This window comes from Xyrauchen texanus, chromosome 1 (assembly GCF_025860055.1).
Source record: "Xyrauchen texanus isolate HMW12.3.18 chromosome 1, RBS_HiC_50CHRs, whole genome shotgun sequence".
Taxonomy (NCBI): Eukaryota; Metazoa; Chordata; class Actinopteri; order Cypriniformes; family Catostomidae; genus Xyrauchen; species Xyrauchen texanus.
Genome location: NC_068276.1, coordinates 47218299 through 47245761, shown reverse-complemented (window position 1 = coordinate 47245761; position 27463 = coordinate 47218299). Strand labels below are relative to the sequence as shown.

Sequence of the window (27463 nt, the reverse complement as noted above, 5' to 3'; positions counted from 1 at the left end):
GGGTGTGATGACTAGCAGTTTGAAACAAGTAAAATGTGATGAACCAAAAAAATCACTGTATTGATTGAATGAAAGAATACTGAAAAAAACCAACCTTTGTACTGAACAGGTACAGACAAGAAAATGAGATTATGGAGCACTAGAACATTCCTTTCACCGATAGTGTTAAAGAAAACCATTTGGAGTTTAACTCCAGAAGAATAACTACATCTTTAGCCTTTAATTTAATGATCTTGTGATCTTAACAATCACTTGTATTGAGGGTGTACCGTCAGTGATTCAGGGTCATGAACAGCAATTGTTGTCCCCGTTTGACACTCACTCAACAGATTGCAGACAAAGTACACTATCCCGTTGGGAGCATCAGTTGCCAAAGAGGAGAAAGGGCCTCAGCAGGTCCATCCAGTTTCTTTTTAGTTGGTAGAACATGGTCTACCTTCATTTAACAAGGCAACGTATGTGGATCAGTGTAGACAGACTTTAATTTGTGTCTGGTGTGCTCTTCAATTCTGACTTCGCTGTTCCTCAGTGACAGGAAAATGAAGTGATTGAACTGGGGCTCAATCACATCAGTACATTTTTGTCACTGAATTGAAGTCAACATGAAACATTGTTTGCAAGGTGAAAAAGTTATCTCTATGTAACAGGTGGTTGGAGGGGATGGGTTTAAAATTTAAGAGGGCTTGGTGATGTCAGCAGAAAAGGAAAGTTCTAACATTTAGTAATAACATTTTGATGAAATAATGTGTGAAATAATAATGTGCACTGATAAATTGTTCACAATAAGGAACAATGGAGGAACATTTATTCCCCATGAGGATAGGGACAATGTATTAAGAAAATCAATAGGGTCTGTTTTAAAGGGATAGTTCACCCAAAAATGAAAATTCTCTCATCATTTACTCACCCTCATTCACTTGCATTGTATGGACCAACAGAACTGAAAAACTATTTTAAAAATCTTTGTTTTGCAGAAGAAAGTCATTCACATCTGGGATGGCATGATGAGGAGTAAATGATGAGAGAATTTTCATTTTTGGGTGAACTATGCTTTTAAATGTCATCAGGACACATGACATAGTGTCTCTAAAATGTCACAAATGTACTATTATGGAATTGTGCATTTTTTATACACACACACACACACACACACACACACACACACACACACACACACACACACACACACACACACACGCACCACTGATCACGCCATTAACAACTAGTTGTTCAGTTCGGTTTCGTACAGCATGGAACTTTTGAAAATGCGGTTGTCACTACCTGAATTTTTCAGGAGTTCTTTAGGTTTTAGAATGCTGTTGTCACTTCAGTATTTTATTGAACTGTGTGTATACAAAAGTGGATTACAGTAAGCACTAAAATCTGAACTGACCGAATTTAACTGCAGTGTGTACGTGGCCTATTTGTATCACTCCACTTGTATTCGTGGCATTCAAAACCAAAATGAGTTCAGTGGAGAAAGCTAAGGATTTTGATTCATTAATGTGACATTACATATTTACGCCAGTAGGTGGCAACAAATGGCCATAAAATAAAATAAAAAAAAAGTGTTAAAAAAAAACACTAGCGAACATCAGCATTGAGTGCGTTTACATGCACACCAATACACTGACAACTACCAAAAATCAGCTTATTAGAACAATTCGGAGAACACAAGTTAAACATATTTAAATGAGTTTTTAAAATCAATGGTTTATTGATTTGCTTTTGATGTTAAAACGTAATCTGGCATGTGCACAACAATTACGCACATTGGATAATCAGGTAAGAATGCAGGTAAATGTGTTTACAGTACATGCGAAGTGAAATCTAGGCAAGGGGCAAAAATCAAAGTGCGCTAATCAGTTTTTGCTTTAACCGTTCATGACCTTAAATAAGAAACAATGTTTAAGGCATTTAAATGACCTTATTCTTTGTCTTTATGAAGTATAATCAGTGTAAGATTGCGCATGTAAGACTAAAGGCCCAGGATTAATTCGTTTTTGTGTGTTCCGGATTGGCTCGCGCCCAGTCAACCGCGTTGCCTTTCAAAGTATACTCTTCTGACCATGAGCGAATATGAACATGTTCGATGCATGCCCACTAGAACTGCTTTGTGATACTCTTTAATGTGTCAAAGATACACCCAGATGAGACTGCGTCCGCATGACAAAAACATTTGGGCCACGCATGGTCAGTTCACGCAGACCGTGCTGATGATGAAATTCGCATCACACGTGCTGTGCGTGTAGCGATCCACAACACTGACAGCCGAAGTAGCCTATACTTTTACCTTCAGGCAGCTGTTATGACCGCTATAGGGTGCCCACTTGTGGCACAGGAGAAGAATGCAACTGCAAGGACAGTGTTGTAGCTGTGACGGGCATGTGCACGCTCAAAGAGATTTTCGTCAACATAAAGCGCATAGACCACTGGTAAGAGATGATTATAAGCCAGCTACCTGGCTTGATGGGGCTCCAAATACGATTTTGCTTAGGGCCCCCAAATGCTTAAAAATAGCCCTGCCAAAACCGAGAAAAAATATAATGTATATTACTGTTCCAAATACAACATACCTGCATGACTATATCATGTAGTCACTTTTTAATGGCTAAAACTATGACCAGTGGTGTAGCATGGTCACAGTGTGGTTACAAACATACAAAAATGTTATGTAGTCACAATTAATATACTGTAGCTTCATAAAAAAGGTAAGCATTATCAAAGAATTTGCAAAATTCGGTTTAGAAGTTTTAGATGTATTGCCTATAACATGTCACGCCGCAGGATGTCAACTACCCCATAGAGTAAAATATTGTCTTATAACATGAGGAAAATACTTTCAGCATAAATGCTATAGTCAAGGGATGTTTCAAATCATGAAGAACATGCCAGATACGGTGGAAATCAAATTACTTTCTCCTGTGGCAATTGCCCTCAACCAACACCATGAATGCAATGTGATCAAGATGTTTTTATGCACAATAGACTGAAAGACTACATCACAATGGGACAATTAAGCTAAAATGTGCACATATGTCTAATAAGCATGGTAGGTCCTGTCTAAAAATGCCATAGCACCAACTAAATATCTTGGGGTGGAAGCAGAACACTACATACTATTGAACAACTGTGTGGATGCAATTGTAGTGATTATGTTTATACCTACAAAGAAAGATATCAAGAAAGGTCAGATATTCTTAAAAAGTAAATATTACATTTTATAATATTTAAATTGTTTTTTGTTGTAAGCTTTAGGATGAGCTCTTGTTAAAAATGTGCACAATTTCTATTTGTAAATGTCCAAAATCCACAAGAGCAAATGCATTTCCCATTCTTCTCTGTCTTTTAAAATGCAATTCTTCTACATAACAGGTCTTGTCCTCATATAACATAGACATAGGCTGAACACTTGCATAAGGTTCTGAATGAACTTTCACTGACATTGTGCACTAGCCAGCTCTATAATATCAGCGTCAACGGTAATTAGATGTCAGTTTGTCTACCCTTTCTACAGACTTGAAAAGGACTTTACATTTTAAAAGGCTGAGAAATAGTGTCCTCTGCTGACCAAAAAAATAGTTCACCCCAAAATGAAAGTTCTATCATCATTTCCTCACCCTCATGCCATCACAGATGTGTATGCCTTTCTTTCATCAGCTGAACTTGAATTTCTCAGCTCTTTTGGTCCATACAATGCAAGTGAATGGTGGCCAGAAATGTTAAGGTTCAAAAATCTCTGAAGTACACATTTAATTAATCTATCAGACTCCAGTGCTTAAAGGGATAGTTCACTCAAAATTCTCTCATTATTTACTCACCCTTATGATATCCCAGGTGTGAATGACTTTCTTTCTTCAGCAGAACTCATTTGAAGAAAAATAGAAACATTTCTTAGCTCAGTAGGTCACTTAAAATTTAAGTGAATGACGATTTCTCTAAAAGGTCCAAAATTCACAGACAGTCAGCATTAACTTCATCCATTCTCCATACAGACTCCAGCTGTTAAATGAATGTCTTTTAAAGCAACACTATCGCTTTTGGTGTGAAAATGATAAATATTTAAGTACTTTCTTTAAACTCTAAATCATGCTTCCGGTCGGCAGCGGTAGGCGCATTTGATGGAATCTCACTGGCATTTGAAATATGCGAGAATTGACGCACGTGAGTCACACCAGCCGGAAGAGCAGCTCTGTTTAAAAGTGAGAAGGAACGCTGAACAGTAGCTTGGTTGAATTTGGTTTAGATCAGTTATTATCGGTTTCTTTATTCACAATGGTGCATTTGTGTGCTCATCCTTGACGTCTGAACCAAGTGGAGAACGTGAGATTACCTCAGTATCCATGGCAAAGCGAATACGTTACACGAGAGACCGCTTGTACTCCACCCTCTGGGATTTCATGAGGGTGAGAATTTTCATTTTTGGATGAACTATCCCTTTTAATCCATATCTTCAGAAGTGATATGGTAGTTGTGGGTGAGAAACGGATTAATATTTAAGTCCTTTTTTACTAGAAATACTCATCCCTGCTCAGTCAATCGCCACATTAACTTTCACATCGGTGATTCACATCACTCATTCACATGCATTGTATGGACCTACTGAGCTGAAATATTCTTCTAAAAAACGAATAATTTGTGTTCTGCAGAAGAAAGCAAATCATACACATCTGGGACGCATGAGGGTGAGCAAATGGTGAGAGAATTTTTATTCTTGGGTGAACAATCCCTTTAAATCTGAAAATCCACCCTTTAGGTTAATGGACAAATGACAAAGCATTTATTGCCTTTTTTACAAAATAACTTTATTACATCATCTTTCATCATGACATTAAAATGTTAATTTAAGTAGCATGAATGTTCATTTCTAAGAAATCTATGAAAGTCTCCTTCATAAATTTACTGCGTGTCTTGTATTCACTGAGGTAGTGTAAAGATTGGCAGTTGCGCTTCTTCTGTCCTTGCTTTTGAAGGCCATGCCCACCACCCAAACTGGGCAAAATGGTGTATTTTAATTTTTTTCCAGAAAGAAGCAACAATCTCAGCAGAAACGAGAGAAAGAGCCACATTCTGAAAAATCAGATCAGTCAACATCCATGACCTGATCTATAGTCAACAGACAGGGAGCTCTTTTGTGCTTTTTTTTTTTTCTCTATTCTTATCCCATTTTATTCCCCATTTTTCTTATTTATCTGGATAGACTTTTTCAGTTAGTGTCTTCAATAAAGTGCCAACATTTTCAAAATACCATTTTGTTCCCCTCCATAAATACATTATGAAAGATGTTATCTTAATAGACTAGACAGAAACCCCAAAACATACAGAGACAAATTAGTAAAAAGAAAAGAAAAATTACTTAAGTGTAGCTCATTCATTTAACAGACCCAAGCATTTTGGGATACACTTATTGTTACCAACACCCCCAAAAATTTGGTTGCCAAGCGAGTATTGGGACTGAATTGTTGCTCTCTTCAGTTCAAATGTCTGTTTGAATTATGGTTGTTATGCTTAAGAAAAGCCAACAGACAATCAAAATGAAGATTGCACAGTATGCCATACCATACAGAAAAGTTCTCTAACCGTGCTTGTACAAATTCACATTGTCATTTAGCACTATTTATTTATTTTCCTTGTCTGTCCCAAGCCCAAAGTCACCTGCAGGTGCAGGAATCTGCAATCATGTCTTCATATTCTTTATAAACTATGTTTCCATTACTCTCCATCATCAGCACGCTGATAGGCTTGTACTTGTACGGAACACAAGAGGGCAATGGGATATCTTCAACGCCAAGCTCACTGATGAATGTCTGCATGATTGCGTGGTTAGGTGAATTGTAGCCATAATGGAGAATACGAGGGCAGTCTCCCATACAGTAATGAGGATTGTACTTGTGGGGAGCAATGATCCAGTGGTCCCATCCTAGGTCTTTGAAGGCCACTCGGTAGGAATGCAGCTTGCACTGGTTTTTGGAAACACTGTTAGGCCCATGCTTGTAGTTAGGGATGTCAGATACGATGCTGCGGAGTGCCCTAGACTGGCGGGTCTTTAGGCTGGGGTGGGAAAGGGGCATGAAATACTTCATCCACTCCATGCTTTCCTTGTTCTCCTCCAAGAAGAGCAGTAAAACAGGAGCTCTAAGGTGGTTTTGAGATGGGAAAATGTTTTTCTGTGCATAAGATCTTACAACTGACCTGGCATGGTCTGATTTAGTGCATCGATAATGGGCAAAGAGGGATACGTTGCCACCCTTTGACTGGGACACGTGGTTTGTAACATCAGATTCAGTCCATAACCTTCGAGGACCCATAGTGACATGTTTACCCTTAGGAAGATTTGGAGGAGAGGTGACCCAAGCCTTACAGATAAAAGGAAGATGGGATGATACAGGAGACCTCAGGTGCATAAAAGACGCCCTTAGAAGTTTGTCCAACGAGAGGTTTTTCAGTTCATAATTCACAGCATAGGTATACTGAAGGTCTATTCCAGTGTTACAGAAAGGAGAGAAAATTAAAAGACACAATCAGGCTATGGGCCTAGTACTCCCCAAAAAAAACATCCATTAATTGTTTCATAAATTAATCTAGTTGTGGGTGAAATACTTTGATAACCGATTCATCTTTGATAATTTTTTCAATCAGCTGATTAATTGGATAAAAATTTACATTTTATTATCTATATATTGTTAAAATGTATTCTAAAAAAATATTTAGGGTTAAAGGCTTCATCTCACGATTCAGTTTGATTCACAATACTCATGATACTTTAGCCTGAAGAAAAGTTTAGATGAATGCTTGTTTTAATTACTTTTATGACATATGCAAAACTGTTACTTTACTTGTAAAACAAAGTACTGTTCATTGAAAGTGTAAAATGATTGGGATTAAAAAATAAATTAAAAATTAAAAAAAAAAAAAATCAGCCTATAGCAAATGGCAATGGTCACACTGAAAAATAAATATTACTAATAGGCCTAATTCCGAACAACTGAAATGAAAGCTGCACAACTGATCACGTTGTAAAATGTATGAGACAAGAAAGAGTACTTTACCGTTTGACGTTGCGAAAAAGTGCTTCTCAGTGGCAGTCGCTTGCAGCAACCTTATAGTATTGGACCCAAATAATTTGTGCTGCTTTGGTCTTCCATCTGGATCCACCGCTGTCCTGTATAAGTTTAACATTAGTCGCATACTTTGGTCTTCACTTTGGCTTTCTATGAGAGGTCTGTGGTATGAGTTCCTCTGTTTTGGGCTTCGATTTAGGCGATCGTCCGTTGATGCAAAGCCAAAATGTGACGGAGAGGCCTTATTTGCGTCAACGCGCGTGGATATGTGCAGCACAAACAACCATAACAGTGCGCAAAGTCTGAGACGGCTGTGACTGCTGGTAGCCTTCATGTTCAGCCCCTCGTACAGACGAGTGCCACTTGAAAGACTGCCATCGTCTGAGAAAATGAGCGGGCGCAATTCAACCTAAACATCACCTGACGCTCAACACCTTTTGGTGCTACACTAATCGTGTGACGTCATAGCCAATTACCTATCAAAGAAAATAAAAAATAAAAAAAGAGAGAGAGAAAAAAAATATTTGTTGTAATTTCTGTCCTGCGTGGAAATACAGTGTTTCCTGGGCCATAGCGCAGGACATGTAACAGGTGGGTCTTTACAAGTGCGACATTTAACACAATGACATGTGACCTCACGCAAAAAACACGTTCACAAATTGCAAAGAATGCAGACAACAAGTGCAATATTGCAATGAGGTAGAGGCAAAAGCAAAAAAGAAAACAGCAGAAAAGAAGATAGAATGATGAAAAGAATACAAAAAAGTGGTTTATTTCTTAATCGGTGCAATCAACGTTACAAAACAGTCGTGTGAAGATCCCTATAGTAGCTAAAATCAAATAAAAATATAGCCTACACCAACATATTTGGCTAAGAGTATAAAAACATATTTTAATTAAATGAAACTTGTTGATTGATTGCCTTCTATAAATTATGTATTTAAAAATTTAAAAATTGCATTTAGTAAAAAAAAAAAAAAAAAACTGTCCGTAGTGGTAGATCACTTCAATGACAAGAAAATGAAAAATAATATTTGAAAAATAAAACTAACTGTTTTAAATAGATGCCCCCCCATTCAAGGCTGATGTTTGCTTTATTAAAAAAACAAAAAAGCTGTCTCTGGATGGACGCGAAAATGTCCAGATCATGTGCCTCTAGATGGCGCTCTAACCAGCTTTAAGCAGCTCTTATTTTCATGAACGCGCTGACACCCGCGTGCATCTCCTTCACACTCTGCGCTTCACAGTCGGTAGCAGTAGTAGCAATGGCTCTCCTCAAGACTACCAAGTTTATTTTCTCTGTTGGGAGTTTAACGCCGTCTTTGGGTGCCTTACCCATTCGAGCTAGGTAAGGAAATATTACCGTAATGTGACTTCTAGTCTTCTATCACATTGTCGGACAGCAATTCCCTGTTTTTCCCAAGATTTTTTAACAGATCTTGAATTGCTTAAAGCGCAAGTACATGAGGTATTTAAAAAATATAAAAAAATCAAATTTCAACCCGACGAAGTAAATCGAGTAAGCTCATTTTCTTGCAGTTCATGGACTCACATTTGTGCTCACGAGCGCACACACACACAGTCACATCCGTTCACATGGAGTTTGTGCTGCGAAAATATTGTAATATAGTATATATGAATGTCGCTTAACCGCAGTATGTAGACTGCCTGTACTATGTCTATGTCCATTTCTAGCAGCTCGCGGATCTGATTGAGCAATATCATCCACAGTTAATATCTACCGTGATTACTAAATGAATTATTCTGCATCCCTCTGACCTTGTATCATGCGCGAGGCTGGGCATTTACCTCTTATTCTTTTTATTTATTTATTTTTAGTATTATTCTGCATTTATCTCGAATCATCATTGATACATGTGTATGATGTTCTCTATAAATTAGATAGATGGTACATTTCTTTAGGAGACCGTATGTTCCGCTCATTGGTTAAAACAGGCATGTTGAGCTCTGTGATTGGCTACTGTTGCTTCCGGGTTCTTCCTTCATGATATCATGGTAGTCTGTGTCCTTTTGCAGCGGGTTTGGAGGGCAAAGCTGACGATGAGCTAATGAAGATCTTTGGCTCATAATTATCACAACGTTAAGGTTTTACATTTATTTTATTCCCAAAAGTGCCACGGAAATTCACTCTACAACTACTTCACTCTACAACTAAGAATAGCACAAGGCCCACTTTATGTTTTATAAGTTAAAAGTTTCTCATTATCTACTGCTACTTGGTGATATAAACTGAAGTAATGTAAAAATGTGTGTTCTTGTTTACCAGACCACGTAATGTCAGCTTTCAAGTCACAGTTTTGTATACACAACACACAGCCTGGATAACTACTTTAGCACATTGGCTATGCAATAAGTTTGAGCAACTTGACTCCAGCCCTGACCTTTGGGTCATCAGGGCCTTGCATGATGTAGGGGTAAAATCTTTCCCCTTTCTGTGCAGTGTGGCTTCAAATGCATGCTTTTCTAAACATGCAATGGCAAAGCACAACTTAGTCTGCAGATGGTGTCAAATACTTGGAGTTTCTGTTTATCTGGAAACTTTTAAAACTTTTAAAAGGAAAGTTTTTTGAAATGTAGGTGTTTGTGTGTGTGTGTGTGTGTGTGTAAAATATGTGTATATATTTTTCAAAATTTTTGAATAAAAAGAAATGTCAAAATCTTAATAATTTTTAAATCCATTACCAAAACCTATGCTATATATAATTATAATTTCACACTTCCTTAATTTACCATTACATTTTTAAGGGGCTCAGTTTTTTGGGATTCAAGTTTGAGGACTGTTACAGATTGACCATAGTTAAAGTGAGTTGTATGAGTACATTGGCAGTGGAAAGTTTTGCCAAAGTGCTGTAGCTCCATGACATAGGCTACTGGCAACATAAACTGATGATCATGGCAAGCAACACTGAATAGTTTTTAATTTTCCCTTAATACTGCATATTTCTACTGTTATTGTTAGTTTACAACTAAACTTGATCTGTCAGAATTCAAACAGTTTGCAATGTGTTTTAAGTTCATGGTGGACTGAGGTGCAGATGGGACCACCTGATCCCATCCTGGGGGTGACAGAGGCCTACAAACGGGACACAAACCCTCAGAAGATGAACCTGGGTGTCGGGGCGTACAGGGATGACAATGGCAAGCCATATGTTCTCAGCTGTGTCCGCAAGGTATGTGCCTTTTTTTGTGCCACCTAATTTGTGTGAGCTGTGAGCACCAGAATTTAAACACTGTCTCCACAACTTTTCAAATTGATATGATAATGAGAAAAGACACAAAATGTTTTTCTTTAGAGGGCTTGTTAATTATTTAGGTAGGTTTGAGTTTACAGATGTTTTTGTATTAGGGTTGGATGTCCAGTGGACTAATGGTATTGGCAAAATTCAGGGGATGGTGTACATTGTGCAAACATGTGCTTTTAATTGTTTTCCTTTTCTGCAAAGTCACCCTGAGATCAGTCAGGCTCTCCTGTTTGAGCACTAACTACCAATTACATTCCTGGTCTTAGTTATGTAATTTTGCTGTAGTCAAACCAATTTTGTAAAAACATCAACTAATCTATTGCTTGTCACTTGATATTTTAAATTTTGCATCCATCTCTCTTGATTGCTTAGGCAGAGGCTTTGATTACTTCTAAGATACTGGATAAAGAGTATCTCCCCATTGGGGGTCTGGGAGAATTTGCTAAGGCTTGTGCTGAACTCTCACTGGGGCCTGACAGTGGGGTTCTCAAAGGCAAGAGGGTGAGTTTTTCTGTAGTACCCCAACATTTCTCTGATCTATTGGATGTTTTAACAGTATTTAAATACTCGTATTTATTGATCATAATAATTCATCTGATATTTCCTTCTCATTTGTCTTAGAACATTACTGTCCAGACAATCTCAGGCACTGGTTCTCTGAGGATTGGAGCCAACTTCCTGGTAAATCGTTTTCATCATATTGCCATATAATTCTAGCAAGCATTTTCCACAGATGAGGCCAGGATGAAACCAATTGATTACATATTTTGTCAGGTAATGCACATTTTGCATTTGTGCATGTGTTGACAGTTTCTCTATTTTTGTCCTTAAGTCACGGTTCCACTCAGTGGCAAGGGATGTTTATTTGCCGAAACCATCCTGGGGAAATCACACTCCTATTTTCCGTGATGCTGGTATGCAGCTGAAAGCGTACCGTTACTATGATCCTACTACCTGCGGGTTTGACTTTGCTGGAGCACTCAATGACATCTCTGTAAGTCAGCATCCCATATGCACTTTCTTTAAAATGTTATGTGCCTCCAAAGACTACAATCAAAGAGAAACTGTTATTTACTTCCTAATAAGAGCTATAATATTCTCGTATGTTGATCAAGTCTTAATTGGCATGGTTAGGATTCTGATGTGCTACATATTAGCTTTATATACTTGATCAAATATTAATAAACTTTTTTCACAGAAAATTCCAGAGCATAGTGTAATCATGCTTCATGCATGTGCTCATAACCCCACCGGTGTTGACCCACGACCAGAGCAGTGGAAGGAGCTGTCAGCCGTCATTAAGGTGTCCTCCTCTTTCCTTGTTTTTCACTTTCCAGAGGCATTTTTTAACAGCACAGCAACATTTTATTAATATTTGATTGCACTGTGTTGCTGTCTATCTATTTTTCTGACATTGTGCTTGTTGTCTCATTGTCCATCCTCTGCCATCCCAGAAAAGGAATCTTCTGGTGTTCTTTGACATGGCCTACCAGGGCTTTGCCAGTGGAGATATTGATCGAGATGCCTGGGCTGTGAGATACTTCATTGAGCAGGGCCACAACATCCTCTTGTCTCAGTCCTTTGCCAAGAACATGGGTCTCTATGGTTAGTATATAGGGTTTACCTCTCTTGGCCAGTCAGAGATGTTTACCCTTTCGCACGTACAATCAAATCGGTGTGATTACACTAGGCTGGGCTCAGACATGTACAATCAAACCAGTGCAATTTGCATTCACGCTGCTGTTTATCAGCAGAGAGAGACTGAAGCGGTTTTTATAATGAATCAACTGCTCAAATAGTCTTTTCAACATTACAATATCTTAGTTGTTTTAAGTTACAAACATTCAAACAATTTCAAAATAAAAGTATAAAGCCGTTACTGTCTGAGCTGGCTGTTTTAATGCAGCACTGTTTTCTTACAGTTTTAAAACATTTGTGTCATAAAATTTATTTTGTTGACGGCTCCACCTAGCCACACTTCCCCATCGACAGATTCAGGCCAGGGACCTATCCGGCCTGTCCTGACTCCCCTTACACCTCTGGAGAGGAACCGTGGTCCTTCCACTCGCCGGATGGTTTTCCCCGACAACCTTCTGGTTACAAGTTCAGTGCTTTAGCCCACTACGCCACCACCACTCTCTCTCCCTGTTTCTCCCAGTACTCAAGCACCGCTCTAGGAGAATGAGAGGGCGGGAAGCGAGAGAAGGAGAGAGCACGAGAGGGAGGGAGAAACAGGGAGAGAGAGTGGTGGTGGCGTAGTGGGCTAAAGCACTGAACTTGTAACCTGGAGGTTGTAGGTTCGATCCCCACAGCCACTACCATTGTGTCCTTGAGCAAAGGCACTTAACACCAGGTTAATCTGGGGGGATATTGTCCCTGTAATAAGTGCACTGTAAGTCGCTTTGGATAAAAGCATCTGCCAAATGCATAAATGTAAATGTAGAGAGGAGACAGACATCATTCTTTGGCTCCCGCGGGCACGCTGCCCACCCAGTCCTCATCCACTCCTCCATCTCCTGGCGTCCGACAGTGGCTCCTCCAGGAGTCTCCCAGGTGTCGGCACCAGTGTGAAGGATCTCTGTTCCTCTGGAAGGAGGAAGCGGAAACCGGATGCACATTCAACAAACTTCAAACTGAAAAACATGACAACATGTACACACACAGCTTCAATGTGTCTCTCTCGACTGCAGTTCTTCTCCCGGCTTTATCCCCCGCCTACTCACGCTGTCATCACTCGCAGCTGGGTGTGATCATTCGCCCCAGATGCACTCCTCGGCTTTGCTCCTCTCCGTCCTCACTCCGCCCCACCTGCCACATTCACATCATGGCTGAACAGCATCTATTGACAGTATTTGTGGCATGTTGTTAATTGCCACACAATTTTTTTTATATATCTTTTTCTTTAGAAAAAGTTACAGTAGTTGACGGTAAGGGACTTACAATGGAAGTGAATGCAGCCTATTTTTAGAGGGTTAAAATGCAGAGATGTAGAGCTTTATTATTTTCAATGCATTAACTCTTACGTTAAAACTTGTGTATTTGAGCTGTGAAATTCTTTAAATCAGTGTTTTAGGGTTAAGAGTGTAACGTCGTCATGGAAATAAAGTTTTAAAATTGTATGTATCTGTAAAATTGTATGTGACTTTGGATGTAAAAGTTAAGAGATTTTATCACTAAAATCATGTTAGCACACATTGTTTACATCTTGTGGCTATGTCTTTGAAACCGTTAGTGTTTAATGGTTACAGATTGGCTGATTTAAAAAAAAAAAATTGTGGTAATCAACATTTCACAAATGCTTTCGATTGAGCTAAACTTGTATTGAACACGGAATATTCTTAAGCACAGTGTGTCCCTTAAATAAAAATCAGAGGTTCTTCAGACTGTTTAATGTGCATTATAGCAGAATTTAATTTAGAATTTAGGATAATACAGACACTGTATCATGAGTTTCGAAATCAAGAACATCTCATGAACATTTAGTCCAGCAAATACATCCATTGTCTACAGAAAATGTCAGGAGTCCTCTTTTGTAGGTCGCTTTGGATAAAAGCATCTGCTAGATGAAAGTACAGCACAGCTAAGATCTTACCAATAAGATAATTTTATTTTGGAGCACTTACTAAAAGCATTGTTCATCCTAAATCTTAATCCCACAATTTTGTTTTGGTGTTGTAGGAGAGCGTGTTGGAGGGTTCACAGTGGTGTGCGCTGATGTTGAGGAGGCAAAAAGGGTGGAATCTCAACTGAAGATCCTTATTCGCCCCATTTACTCAAACCCACCCATGAATGGAGCACGCATTGCCTCCACAATCCTCAACACACCAGAGCTGCGTTCTGAGTGGTGAGACAGGCTTACCTACAGAATAATACTTTCCCCCACTCTCTTTCACAGTAGTTAATTGCCTGTGCATGGAAAATATTCCTATGACAGGCTTTTTTTAATGTGATAATTTATGCATGTGTTTGTGTCTCTTTAGGTTAGAGGAGGTGAAGGGCATGGCAGGCCGTATCATTAAGATGAGAGAAATGCTGGTGGCTAATCTAAAGATGGAGGGATCCACACACAACTGGCAGCATGTAATTGACCAAATCGGCATGTTCTGCTTCACTGGGCTCAAACCTGAGCAGGTAAATTCTTTACATACAATAATTAAGTAACTGCCAGAAAAGTTCATTCGGCAAATTGTTGGATTTCCAAATTGCTGGATTAACTAAAATAACTGCACCAAGTTTACTTGAATTCTGTATTACCTGTATCATTATTATTATAACATTTTTACAGTAGATGCTCCAACAGTGCTCTTTGTTGTGTTTCAGGTGGAGCGTCTGACAAAGGAGTTCTCTGTTTACATGACTAAAGATGGCCGTATCAGTGTTGCTGGTGTAACTTCTGGAAATGTGGGATACCTTGCACATGCCATTCACCAGGTCACCAAGTAGATTAAAGTATGCTGCGACAGGAGATTGTTCTACGGCTGTTACATTCTGTCTTGTTTCTGATAGTCTGCCCCACTATTCCTCTTTGACATTGCACTCGGATCTAAGCTTCACTTCATTTGGATGCTTTTGCAAGGTCAACATGGACATGAAGTCATCTTGTGATTCTATGACTAATGAGCACAACATTATCATACTGTTAAAAACTGTATGAACGTATTTATTGTGAGTGAAGTAAAATGAGAAACAAAGGCAATTGATCATTTAAAGATGTATTTATTTGATTTTCATTGTTGGGACAAGAGAAAGTCACAGGGTCTCATTTATGAAACACAAGCAAAATTGTAAATGGGTCATAAAACTAATTTGTTGTAAAAATTTAATTTAAAGAATACTCTGGGTTCAATACAAGTTAAGCTCAATCAACAGCATTTGTGGAAAAATATTGATTGCCACAATTTATTTTGATTTGTCTCTCCTGTTCTTAAAAATAAAAATACAAAATCTGGGTTACAGTGAGGCACTTGAAATAGAAGTGAATTGGGGCCAATTTTTAAAAGTTAAAAATACTTTTCCAAAAGTAAAGCAACAAGACATACAGCGTTTCTTAAACCGGGGTCCTTTTCAAATAGCCAGGGGGTCTGTTGAAAATACCTGAATTTTGAACATTTCAATGTTGTAATCCAATAAGCAATAAAAAAAACAAATAAAAAATTACTCAATATAAAGCTATTGATTAGTATAAAAATAAGACTTAACAGAAGTTTAGAACGTATTCAAACAATCTAAATATTTAGATTTATCTATATAAAAAGGTTTATACAAAATGTATGTATCTAAACTCAGTGGAACTCATTACTGAGATAATTTTCATACTTATAGTAAATAATATATTTGTTGTGATGGTGGTGGGACGGTGGTCCGTGTTTGGGTTTTTTGGTTCAAAAAAGTTTGAGAAACCCTGACCAAGGAGATGCGTGTAAACATGATTTTAGAGTGATTAAAATCACTTGCTTACCTTTTCTGTGTAAAGTTATTGCCAATTTTACAATTTCTTTGCCATGATGTAATGTCAACAAACCCTAAATCGATTGTAAAAATTACCATTTAAACAACTTTACAGCTGAAATAAACTACGTTTTAACAGAAGAATTCATGTAAGTTCTTTTGTATCATTTTAAGCTTCACATTTCTATCTTTAAACCCTCCAACAATTGGCCATAATTCACTTCCATTGTAAATGCCTCACTGTAACCTCGATTCTTTATTTATTTTTTTAAATAGGAGGGGCAAATCGAAATTAATATTTCTCGTAATCAACATTATGCTACACTGAGTAAAGCATTGATATCAAATCTGTGATCTCAGTCACTATATTGGTCACATCTCATGCATGTACATTTGTAGTCTTGGATTCATAAATGTTAGTGCAGGATCAAATCATGGACTGCAAGACAGTCTTCTTGTGTTCTTACAAATTAGTGGTAGGGTAATGATTAAAACGTTTGTTTGTTTTTGAGAGAGAAAGTAGCTAATACTTTCTGATAACTGTGATATTACTTTGATGAAGATAAAGTTTTAGGATAATATCATAACATCAATAACGAGAGAGACATATTAAGTGAGATATTTGAAAATGGTCTCCTAATGGGGAAAAAATTTACAGAGCCTAACATTCATTTACAGACCCAAAACAAAACCAAATTCGCGACTATTACAATTCTTGTTTGTAGCAGTAATGACATTGGGCGGCTAATAACGTTTCCCTGTGATACACATGAATATCCCACAAGAGGGCGACAACCAGTCTCAGAAAATGATTGCTCTTGAAAGTGAACTTATTTAAGCCTATTCATTCCAATAATTGATATTTGGGGTGCATAAACAAAGACATTATTGCAGTCTCTTAAAAAATTACTTGACAGGACACATCTTTGCTCAGTATTCACAAACGAATGTGATTGGTCAATCTTGATCAGTGCGGACAGAGAGAGTTGCGACAACGGAAGTTCTAAACGCTTGATCGTCACGTGATTCACGTAGACTTCAGATAGTTCCAGGAAGTGCTTTAGCGGGCATTTCAAACTGTTAGAGTAGAGTGACAGAACTGAGATTTCTGGTAATTAGTAGTCAATAAATGCATTTATTTTATATATTTATGTAACACACCGACATATGTATGTAGCATGAGTATGTTGTTACAGCGATGTTGTTTTTTTAAAGATCAAATCAGCTAATATTTGAGGATTAGTGTTCGCTTACCTTTATTTGCCTCAACTTATTTTAGGCAAGGGTTTCTGTTGCCTTTTTATGTTAACTCATGTTCATTGTTTTCACTAACCTCATGGTAACTAATGTCATATTTATGACTTTTCAGATAGTACAGAGACAGGCTGGTGACAGGTAATTTCCAGCTCGCACCGCACAATGGGCCAATGAACTATTAGCAGCAGTTACGTAAATGTAAAATTTAGTGAAATGAAGCTTATTGTTTACAATTCTTACAATTCTATATATAGTAATATAATTATTTATGTATTATAAATATTATATATCTAATGTATAATTCTTACAATACTTATTCATATACACAATATATTCAGCTTTAAAACAACTTAAGCATACTCGTATATAAACTGCCGTTCAAAAGTAATGAGGCTGAAAATTCAGCTTGGCATCACAGGAGTAAATTACATTTTAAAATACATTAAAATAGAAAACAGTTATTTTAAATTGTAATAATATATTACGATACTACTTTTATTTATTTTTTTAAAACGATGAATGAAACTGAATCAAGAGAACAGATTTTACAATTAATAGAGTGTTCGTTACTAACTTTATCCAGCTCCAATCCTTGCCTAATCTGTTAGTTATCCGATAACATCCCTTATCTCCTAATTTAATGAGTAATACTCAACTATAAAGGTTTTAATTTACAAGTTATTTTTATTTAGATGTACTGATAATATACAGAATAAGATAATATTATTCTTTAAACGTCTCACCTTTTAAAAGTGCGTCGCAAACGTCTCGGTTACGTACGTAACCTTGGTTCCCTGAGACGAAGGGAACGAGACATTGCGTTACTAACACATATGGGGAGTGCCTTCATACACGACCTATTTGAAACCTCTCTACAATAATGCCAATATTCTAATTTGGCTATGGTGTTTGAGCCAGCCTGTTTTGACCACTCGTTTCGGCGTGAACTGACCGCTATAAAACAGGTGCACAGACACCATTTCCTCAGAATTTCTGACTGAGAACAAGGAGCGCATTGCTCGTGCCTCAAGAACTCTGTGTCTTGTGGTGCGGCTAGCGTTCGCAATGTCTCGTTCCCTTCGTCTCAGGGAACCGAGGTTACGTACGTAACCGAGACGTTCCCTTACGACTTCAGTCCACATGACATTGCGTTACTAACGCATATGGGGAACAGAATCCCATCACGCCGCACTACACGACATAACTTCCTAGAGAGGAAACATGGTGGCGCAGTCTTATGGGATGGCGACGACATGTGTATGCCGCAGTGAGTGATCCTCATGATGGCCAGGAGGAGAGCACTCATAATGAATATATGAGCTATAGCCATATAGTATGAATTACTCCTTATGAACCCGGCCGGGAAGGGAGTTTATTTATAATGAAGTGCTTGTGATTTATGGCATTAAAACAGCCTGAATGCAGGCGGTTGTGTAAATGATGTGGAGCCCGTACTTAAAAGGGGCATAAGTATATATATATATATATATATATATATATATATATATATATATATATATATATATATATAAATAATGTCTATGGCCAATGAATAGCAAGGACTTGTGAAGGAAGAGATGTTACTTCTAGGTTGTAAAACCTTATGAGCGTGTTTTCATGAGGACCATCCTGCTGCAAAACATATGTCTTGTAAGGACACACCATTCACCCATGCCCATGAGGAGGCCATGCCTCTATTTGAGTGTGATAAACACCAATTGGACAAGTCTGAACCTGCGATTCATAAGCCAGGGTAAGAAAGTCTTTGCTTGGAGAAGGACATCCCTTTTGCACATCCTCCATAGCATACAAAGATCTGATCAGACAGTCTGCACTGGCAAGTATGCTCAACGTATGTATGTAGCGCCCGCACAGGGCATAACAAATGCAATGATTTTTCCTCATCTGAATTAAATGGAGGAGGGGAGAAGGCCTGAAGATGAACCACCTGCGCTTTGAAGGGTGTGGTCAGGACCTTGGGTAAATAGCCTTTCCTGGGTTTGACAGTGGCTCTTAAGACATGAATTGTCTTAAACTCCAGACATGAATTGTCGACTGATAATGCATGTAGGTCAACGACCCGTTTTTCTGAGTCCAGAGCCAGCAGTAGTGTGGCCTTAATAGAGAGCATACGCAAATCAACAAAGTCCAAGCATTTAGGACTAAAGTTAAATCCCAAGTCGGGACTGTAGCCTGCCGAGATGGGTTTAATCGTCTTGCTCCTTTAAGGAACTTTATGATTAAATCATACTTGCCTATAGAGGCGCCGGTTTCATGTGCGTGATACGCAGATCTAGTTGCCAAATACGCTTTGACGGGGTGAGTCCTGCGTCTAATCGCTCTTGAAGAGAACTGCCCCATGTATGGGGCAGTTTACCGGGTCCTTGCTGTGTGAGAGACACCAATCAGTGTACACCTTCCATTTTAGTGAAAGGCTTCTACTGGACGGTGCTCTGGCTTGTAAAATGGTGTTTATGACTGAACACGTCAGTTCTGGTGCATTTAGTATGCTCCATTCAGGAGCCACACATGCTGGTTCCACAGCTGGGGCTGGGGATGCCAAATTGTGTGCCTGAGAGAGGAGATCCCTCCTCAGTGGTATTTCCTATGGTGAGCTGTACAGCATCTCCATAATTTCCAGAAACCATGGCTGGTTGGCCATTTCGGTGCAACTAATAGAATGTTTCCTTGTCCTCTCAGACTTTGCATATGGCAGAGTGGATCAGGTATACTGGAGGAAATGCATATTTGTTTTTCACCGGCCATTTGTGTGCCATTGCATCCCTTCCCAGCGGGGCTTGGGACTTCGAAGAACAGAGGGGATAGTGGGCATTCTGCACTAAGGCAAATAGATTGAGTTCTGCTTTGCTGAATATTTCCCAAATCCTCAGTATAGTTTGAGGATGAAGTCTCCATTCGCCCGGTATCGCCCCTTAGCGTAACAGTAGACATGCACAGTAATTCAGGCAGCCTGGGACATTTGTCACTCTCAGGGAGACATGATGCTCGCTCCATAGGAGGGGGTGACACGTCATTCTCGACAGTGGCGGTGAATGAATTCTGCCTTGGCTGTTTGTATATACCACAACTGTCATGTTGACTGAGCAAACCAGGACATGACAGCTCACTATTTCAGACTGAAAGCCAATAGCTCTAAGCGGTTGATGTGCACGCCCTCCTCACACCTGTCCAGGTGCCAAAAGTTGGTTGTCCATTGCACACCGCCCCCCAACCTGTGTTGGAAGCATCCGTGGTCACCTCTTTTCGCCTGACAACTTGGGACTTCGAGTACCAAAGGGGACAGTGAGTATTCTCCACTGAGGCAAATAGATAGATTTCTGCTTTGCCAGATAGTTACCAAATCCTCAATACAGTTTGAGGGTGAAGTCTCCTTAATTCTGCCTTGGCAGTTTATATATGCCACAACTGTCATGTTGTTTGAGCTAACCAGGACATGACAGTTTGATATTTCTGACTGAAAGCCTTTAAGGCTAGGAATACAGCCGATGGCTTTAGACACCGCGTGACACTTGCCCCAGCGCGACACCTCGCTGGTAAAATGCAAGAGGATCTGTCCGTGGTGCTGAACAGAGGCTGGATATAGTGATGCGCATGCGTCATCGGCGCTAAGCACGTCACGCCACACGGCGCTTCAGCCAGCACTCAAGAGGTCTCATGTAAGAGAACTAATGGAATGACGGATGCCGCCGCCACAAATCCCAGTGCTTTCTGAAACAAGTTTCAGTGGAAATGTTCTCCCCAGTTTTAACTGAGATGGACACTGTAAAATGGCTGAAGCAGTAAAACTGTGCTGGCATAAAAACAGCCAATTGTCGAGGTAGTTTAGGATGCATGCCGCTCAGTCTCAGAGGGGCGACAACCGCATCAATGCACTTTGTGAATGTGCGAGGAGCCAAAGACTGTCCGAAGGGCAGGACTATGAACTGATACGCTGTTCCCTCGAACGCGAATCTCAAAAACATCCTGTGATGTCGTACAATTTGGATATGATAGTACGCATCCTTCAGATCTATCAACGCAAACCAATCATGTGGGCGTACATGCGATAAAATCCTTTTCTGAATAATCATTTTGAATAGGCGCTTACAAATGCGCGATTAAAATGTCTCAGATGCAGGATTGGCCGAAGCCCGCCGTCTTTCTTTGGAACAAGAAAATAACGGCTGTAAAACCATTTTGTGCTTGACAATTTGGCACAATCTCGATCGCATTTTTCACGATGAGAGGTGTATTTCGGCTCGTAACACTGGCGCGTCATCGGACGAAACCGTGGAAGACAGAACACCGTTGAAACGGGGTGGCCGGTGTGCAAATAAGGATCGTATATCCTTGTTCGATCGTTTTCGCACCCATTCTGAAATACCCGTTATGGATCGCCACGCATCCGCATAGTGGGACAGAGGGCAGTTTGGTTTGCTCACTGTATGATATGATGCGACGCTCACTCTAGGGAAGCGGTTGTGCATAATGTGTGTGCTTTGAAGAGGAAAAGGGGGCTCTTTATTGAGAATGTGTGAGCATCTCGTGCATTTGCAACGAATGCTGTATTCTTTTTTGCACTTATTGCATTTTTATTTTTGCATTTATTTGAGTGCAAGACACAGAAACAACATTTTGAATAACAATATCCCTTTCCCGACCAACAAAAGTGGGGAGATGGGGAACAGTGTTTTGTGTCTCTCCAATCGAGCCTTTTTTGGAGCAGACCCGGAGGGAATCACGGGCTCTGCTTTCCGCTTCAAATGCTATTGCCCGTCTGAAGCTCTTTGCTGCGCGTAATGATACGCAGGTGCCTGTGAGGCTTTTAGTCGCGCGCTGACTCGAAACAGAGCGAGGGCGAACCGGCTGTGATACAGTGGGTACGGAAAGTATTCAGACCCCTTTAAATTTTTCACTCTTTGTTATATTGCAGCCATTTGCTAAAATCATTTAAGTTCATTTTTTTTCCTCATTATTGTACACACAGCACCCCATATTGACAGAAAAACACAGAATTGTTGACATTTTTGCACATTTATTAAAAAAAGAAAAACTGAAATATCATATGGTCCTAAGTATTCAGACCCTTTGTTCAGTATTTAGTAGAAGCACCCTTTTGATCTAATACAGCCATGAGTCTTTTTGGGAAAGATGCAACAAGTTTTTCACATCTGGATTTGGGTATCCTCTGCCATTCCTCCTTGCAGATCCTCTCCAGTTCTGTCAGGTTGGATGGTAAACGTTGGTGGACAGCCATTTTCAGGTCTCTCCAGAGATGCTCAATTGGGTTTAAGTCAGGTTGTTGTGAAGCCACTCCTTTGTTATTTTAGCGGTGTGCTTAGGGTCATTGTCTTGTTGGAAGGTGAACCTTCGGCCCAGTCTGAGGTCCAGAGCACTCTGGAGAAGGTTTTCGTCCAGGATATCCCTGTACTTGGCCGCATTCATCTTTCCCTCAATTGCAACCAGTCGTCTTGTCCCTGCAGCTGAAAAACACCCCCACAGTATGATGCTGCCACCACCATGCTTCACTGTTGGGACTGTATTGGACAGGTGATGAGCAGTGCCTGGTTTTCTCCACAAATACCGCTTAGAATTAAGGCCAAAAAGTTCTATCTTGGTCTCATCAGACCAGAGAATCTTATTTATCACCATCTTGGAGTCCTTCAGGTGTTTTTTAGCAAACTCCATGCGGGCTTTCGTGTGTCTTGCACTGAGGAGAGGCTTCTGTCGGGCCACTCTGCCATAAAGCCCCGACTGGTGGATGGCTGCAGTGATGGTTGACTTACTACAACTTTCTCCCATCTCCCGACTGCATCTCTGGAGCTCAGCCACAGTGATCTTTGGGTTCTTCTTTACCTCTCTCACCAAGGCTCTTCTCCCCCGCTAGCTCAGTTTGGCCGGACGGCCAGCTCTAGGAAGGGGTCTGGTCAGTCCCAAACGTCTTCCATTTAAGGATTATGGAGGCCACTGTGCTCTTATGAACCTTAAGGGCAGCAGACATTTTTTGTAACCTTGGCCAGATCTGTGCCTTGCCACAATTCTGTCTCTGAGCTCTTCAGGCAGTTCCTTTGACCTCATGATTCTCATTTGCTCTGACATGCACTGTGAGCTGTAAGGTCTTATATAGACAGGTGTGTGGCTTTCCTAATCAAGTCCAATCAGTATAATCAAACACAGCTGGACTCAACTGAAGGTGTAGAACCATCTCAAGGATGATCAGAAGAAATGGACAGCACCTGAGTTAAATATATGAGTGTCACAGCAAAGGGTCTGAATACTTAGGACCATGTGATATTTCAGTTTTTCTTTTTTAATAAATGTGCAAAAATGTCAACAATTCTGTGTTTTTCTGTCAATATGGGGTGCTGTGTGTACAATAATGAGGAAAAAAATGAATTTAAATGATTTTAGCAAATGGCTGCAATATAACAAAGAGTGAAAAATTTAAGGGGGTCTGAATACTTTCCGTACCCACTGTATACTCCATGTGGGCATAAAGTGTCTCATAGCCTGTGACTGCTGCTGAATCGCGACATAACGCTCAGCAAACTTATTCATAGAGCCGCCAAAAAGGCCGGCTGGAGACACAAGAGCATCTAAAGTTACTCGCTGGGCAGAGGTGTGCTGCTACCGCCTCCTCCACAGGGGGTAATTGGGCATATAAAAGTTTCTTTCCCAAAGAAATTATCCACATTAAAGAGGATGGCGTCACTGCGCGAGCATGCCATATAAGGTCGCGCGACAGGACTTGAATAGTTTTCATTATGAACTTCGGGGAAGAAATGTGCGGGATGCTGCCGTTTAACGGCGCCCGCACTGCTGGAACCATTCATCGAGGCGAGACGGTTCCTCTGGGGGAGACCAGTCAGGGTGAAGCTCTTCGACTGCCCTTGTAAGGACGCGGAGCATCTCCCTGTCAGTGGCGCGTGCACGTTCCTCGCCCTCGCTGGGGGAGGGGAAGCAGCATTATCCACTGACCCTTTGCCTGATGTGGCAAGAGACATGACATCGTCATCATCCCCAGCGTCAGATCCACCAAACGAGACGAGGCTGCACGCTCATCAGAGGGCCGGAGCTCGTCTCGCACATAGCGTATGGGGGATATATGCGCTTCGTGGAGATTGAGGGGCTCGTGGGGCGTGTGCCGGCACGAAATCCACCTCAAGTTCGTCCTGCTCGGCCTCGCGGCCCCGCCGTGCCTCCTCGCGTGAACCCTCGGGAATCACAGAAGAGGCTGGTGGGAGGGCGCGAGAGGCTGAATCGTCCCTCAGAACGAGGGCGATTCGTGAGCGAAGCGACTTGAGACTCATGTCCTCACAGTGAGGACAGTCTGTCTCCATGAGAGCTGACTCTGGGTGGGCGCGGCCCAGACAGAAAACGCAGCTCTCATGCTTGTCTGACGGCGGATGTGTCTCGCGATAAGGAACACTTACGGAACAACATCTTGAAAAAGACGTGAACACGTAAGTGGCTCTTCTAGATATATAAATATAAATATAGATTTATATTTATATAACTTATATAAATTACATTTATACACACAAGTACAATTTTGCTTTAAAAGGATACTCTACACCTGCCGACGCGCTGCGGAGAATCAGGATGCTGAGGTCCGTTCATCAGCGAAGCGTCAAACGGTGAGGCGGAGTGATGTTCGCCGGAGCACTGCAGGGGAGCGGAGAGTCTTCTCGCTGCCACGAAGATTCCGTCCGCTGACTATTGTGAATCGACGGCGAAGGTAGAGGGCTTCAAGACAAGAGGTAATCGCTGTCTTGAAGGAAGAAATTCGAGGAAATGGTGTCTGTGCACCTGTTTTATAGCGGTCAGTTCGCGCCGAAACGAGCGGTCAGTTTCGCACCAAAACAGGCTGGCTCAAACACCATAGCCAATATTAGAATATTGGCGTTATTGTAGAGAGGTTTCAAATAGGTCGTGTATGAAGGCACTCCCCATATGCATTAGTAACGCAATGTCAAGTGGACTGAAGTCGTAAGGGAACGGTTTGTTCTACGGCGCGGCATGTGTTTGCTGCAATACCTTAACATCGCCTTCCAAAACACCAGCACCACAGAAAAAGTCAAAATCAGACGATGTCGTGGCTGCTGGAGCCCATGCTGAAGACGCCTCTAACGCTGCGATCCTGGCTGCTATCGGCACCCTTCAAAACATGATGCAGGACTTCAAAGCGGATCTAAAGCAGAACACGCTGACCATAGCTAACATCGCGAAAGCGGTAGAGTTTAACTCTGCCGAAATCAAAGAATGTAAGGAACAGTCCCAAAAACTGCACGTCGAGGTGAAACAACTCAAAGAGATGAACACAGATCTTGGAAAAAGAGCAGCAGAAGTGGAAAAAAGAGCTGCAGAGTTGAAGCGTTATAAAAGAAGATGGAACCTGCGAGTAAATGGCTTACAGGAAGAAAAAGACGAAAATACATGACAAATCATCTCTGATATCATCGGAAAGATTGTGCCACACTGGAGGGAGAAGATGGATTTCATCCTGGACTCGGTACACCGACTGGGGCCGAGTAACACCAACCGCCCTCGTCAGATCATCATGCAGTTCACAGGACGCCACTTCAGGGACGAACTCTGGCGGATCACCAAACTTCACCCCGTTTGCAAGGATCTCAACATCCGCTTCGCAGAAGACCTCACCAAAGAAGACAGAGAGGCACGGATGGCTGTGTGGCCGAAAGTTGAACAAGCAAGGAAGGCAGGTCTAAAGACAGTGTTCCGGGGCCCCCATGCTTTCATTAATGGACAAAGAGTCTCGCCATAGACACAACGATTCAGGGTTTTTGAATCCCGAAAACAAGTGAGTTGGAATGATAACGTTTTCTCAGGGTTTTGCTACTATTATATATTCCTAATAGGAAACTCTACTGTTGTTTAAGTAAGTTCAGTAATCCATTGTTGTTGATTGTTTGTTGTTTTGTTTTTGCCTATGTTCAGTTTAAAGAGTACCATCTCTCTAATGTCTGTTAATGCAAGGGGTTTAAGAGACATGACAAAGAGAAAAAGTATCTTCTTATTTTGTAAAGGGAAGAAGTCAAATATAATTTTTTTGCAGGAAACACATTCTAAGGATGATGATGATGTTATATTCTGGTGTAAACAATGGGGAGATGAAGCTTACTTTAGCCATGGCACTTCAAGATCAGCAGGAGTCGCCATCATCCTAAATAACTTCAAAGGTCATATTGTGTCCCATAAGGCAGATGAGTTTGGTCACTGGCAGATTCTTATCATAAACATTGATGGTCTGACATTCATCCTAGTCAACTTTTATGGCTATAACATTAGAAGAGAAAACCGAAACCTACCCTACTTGAACAAATTGGCTTACATTTAGACAATCTTAAATTAACACACTCAACTGATAACATCATAATTGGAGGTGATCTAAACCTAGTTCATGATGAATTTTTTGATAAATATCCTTGCAGATACTCTGCAAGTCATCCAAACACCATATTCACGAACTTTTGTGAAAAACATAATTTGGTTGATACTTGGAGACACTTAAACCCAGGAATATCTGAATTCTCCTGGTTTAGCTCAAGCTAGAGGTCAACCGATATTGTTTTTTTTTTCAGGCCGATGCCGATCTTTTGAAATCCGGGTCGGCCGATGGCCGATTAATGCTGCCGATTTATTTTGGCCGATATGTGCTTGTTTTTAACCTCTTATTTGAACCTTTTATTTGAAAGATAAAATGTAACACAAATAATTACTTAAGATAGACAACATTTCTCAACAAATACATTTATTGAACACTTGACCAATCTGCACTTGTACATTTAAAATTAAAAATGTATAATGTAAAAACATATTGTATAAATAATGTATAACAAATATATTAAATAAACAAAGCAGGTGTTACGTACTGCTCCGAGACACAAAGGTTGATATCCAAATGCAGCTTTAATTAAGGGGCAATCCAGACACGTAATCCAATATTCAGAGCATCCAAGAGAAGCACAGGCATAACTAGGGATGGGTATCGTTAAGGTTTTAATGGTACTACTATCTTATCGATCCTGCTTATCGATCCGGTACTTTAATGGTATTCTTAGCGGTTCTTTTTGTTATATATATATATATATATATATATTACACAAAGATAAACGTTATATAGGCACAGTGATTTAATTTCAGGAAGGTCTACTAACATTACTGTCAGGTGTGGTCTAAAAAGAAATCTAATAAAGTAATCAATTGTAAAATAACACCGCATAGTTTATCATAGATAGATTAATGCTCATTAATGCAGAAGTTATTCATTCAATAGCTGTAAGTGATTTTCTCTTTGCCTTTTGTTGTTTGATTCGCAGTAATGGCTCAATCGTCACATGTTTAATAGACAGCTTCCCCTTTAAGACCGAGTTCAGATCTCCTGATGCAGGCTCCTGATGCAGCATATTTTCT

General features: G+C 40.2%; 2 protein-coding genes across 2 annotated transcripts; one reads left to right on the top strand and one right to left on the bottom strand.

Moving 5' to 3' along the window:
- Positions 1 to 5651: 5651 nt before the first annotated feature.
- Positions 5652 to 7395, bottom strand: LOC127651320 (bone morphogenetic protein 15-like). The gene is made up of 2 exons (XM_052137102.1): positions 7050 to 7395; positions 5652 to 6478 (listed from the first exon to the last, which is right to left on the bottom strand). The coding sequence occupies exons 1-2, from the start codon at positions 7393 to 7395 to the stop codon at positions 5652 to 5654; spliced, it is 1173 nt and encodes a 390-aa protein (XP_051993062.1).
- Positions 7396 to 8262: 867 nt separating this feature from the next.
- Positions 8263 to 16054, top strand: LOC127646211 (aspartate aminotransferase, mitochondrial-like). The gene is made up of 10 exons (XM_052129713.1): positions 8263 to 8409; positions 10096 to 10252; positions 10697 to 10825; positions 10946 to 11005; positions 11157 to 11318; positions 11523 to 11627; positions 11779 to 11929; positions 14003 to 14168; positions 14305 to 14455; positions 14645 to 16054. The coding sequence occupies exons 1-10, from the start codon at positions 8327 to 8329 to the stop codon at positions 14765 to 14767; spliced, it is 1287 nt and encodes a 428-aa protein (XP_051985673.1). The 5' UTR covers positions 8263 to 8326; the 3' UTR covers positions 14768 to 16054.
- The last annotated feature ends 11409 nt before the right edge of the window (positions 16055 to 27463 follow it).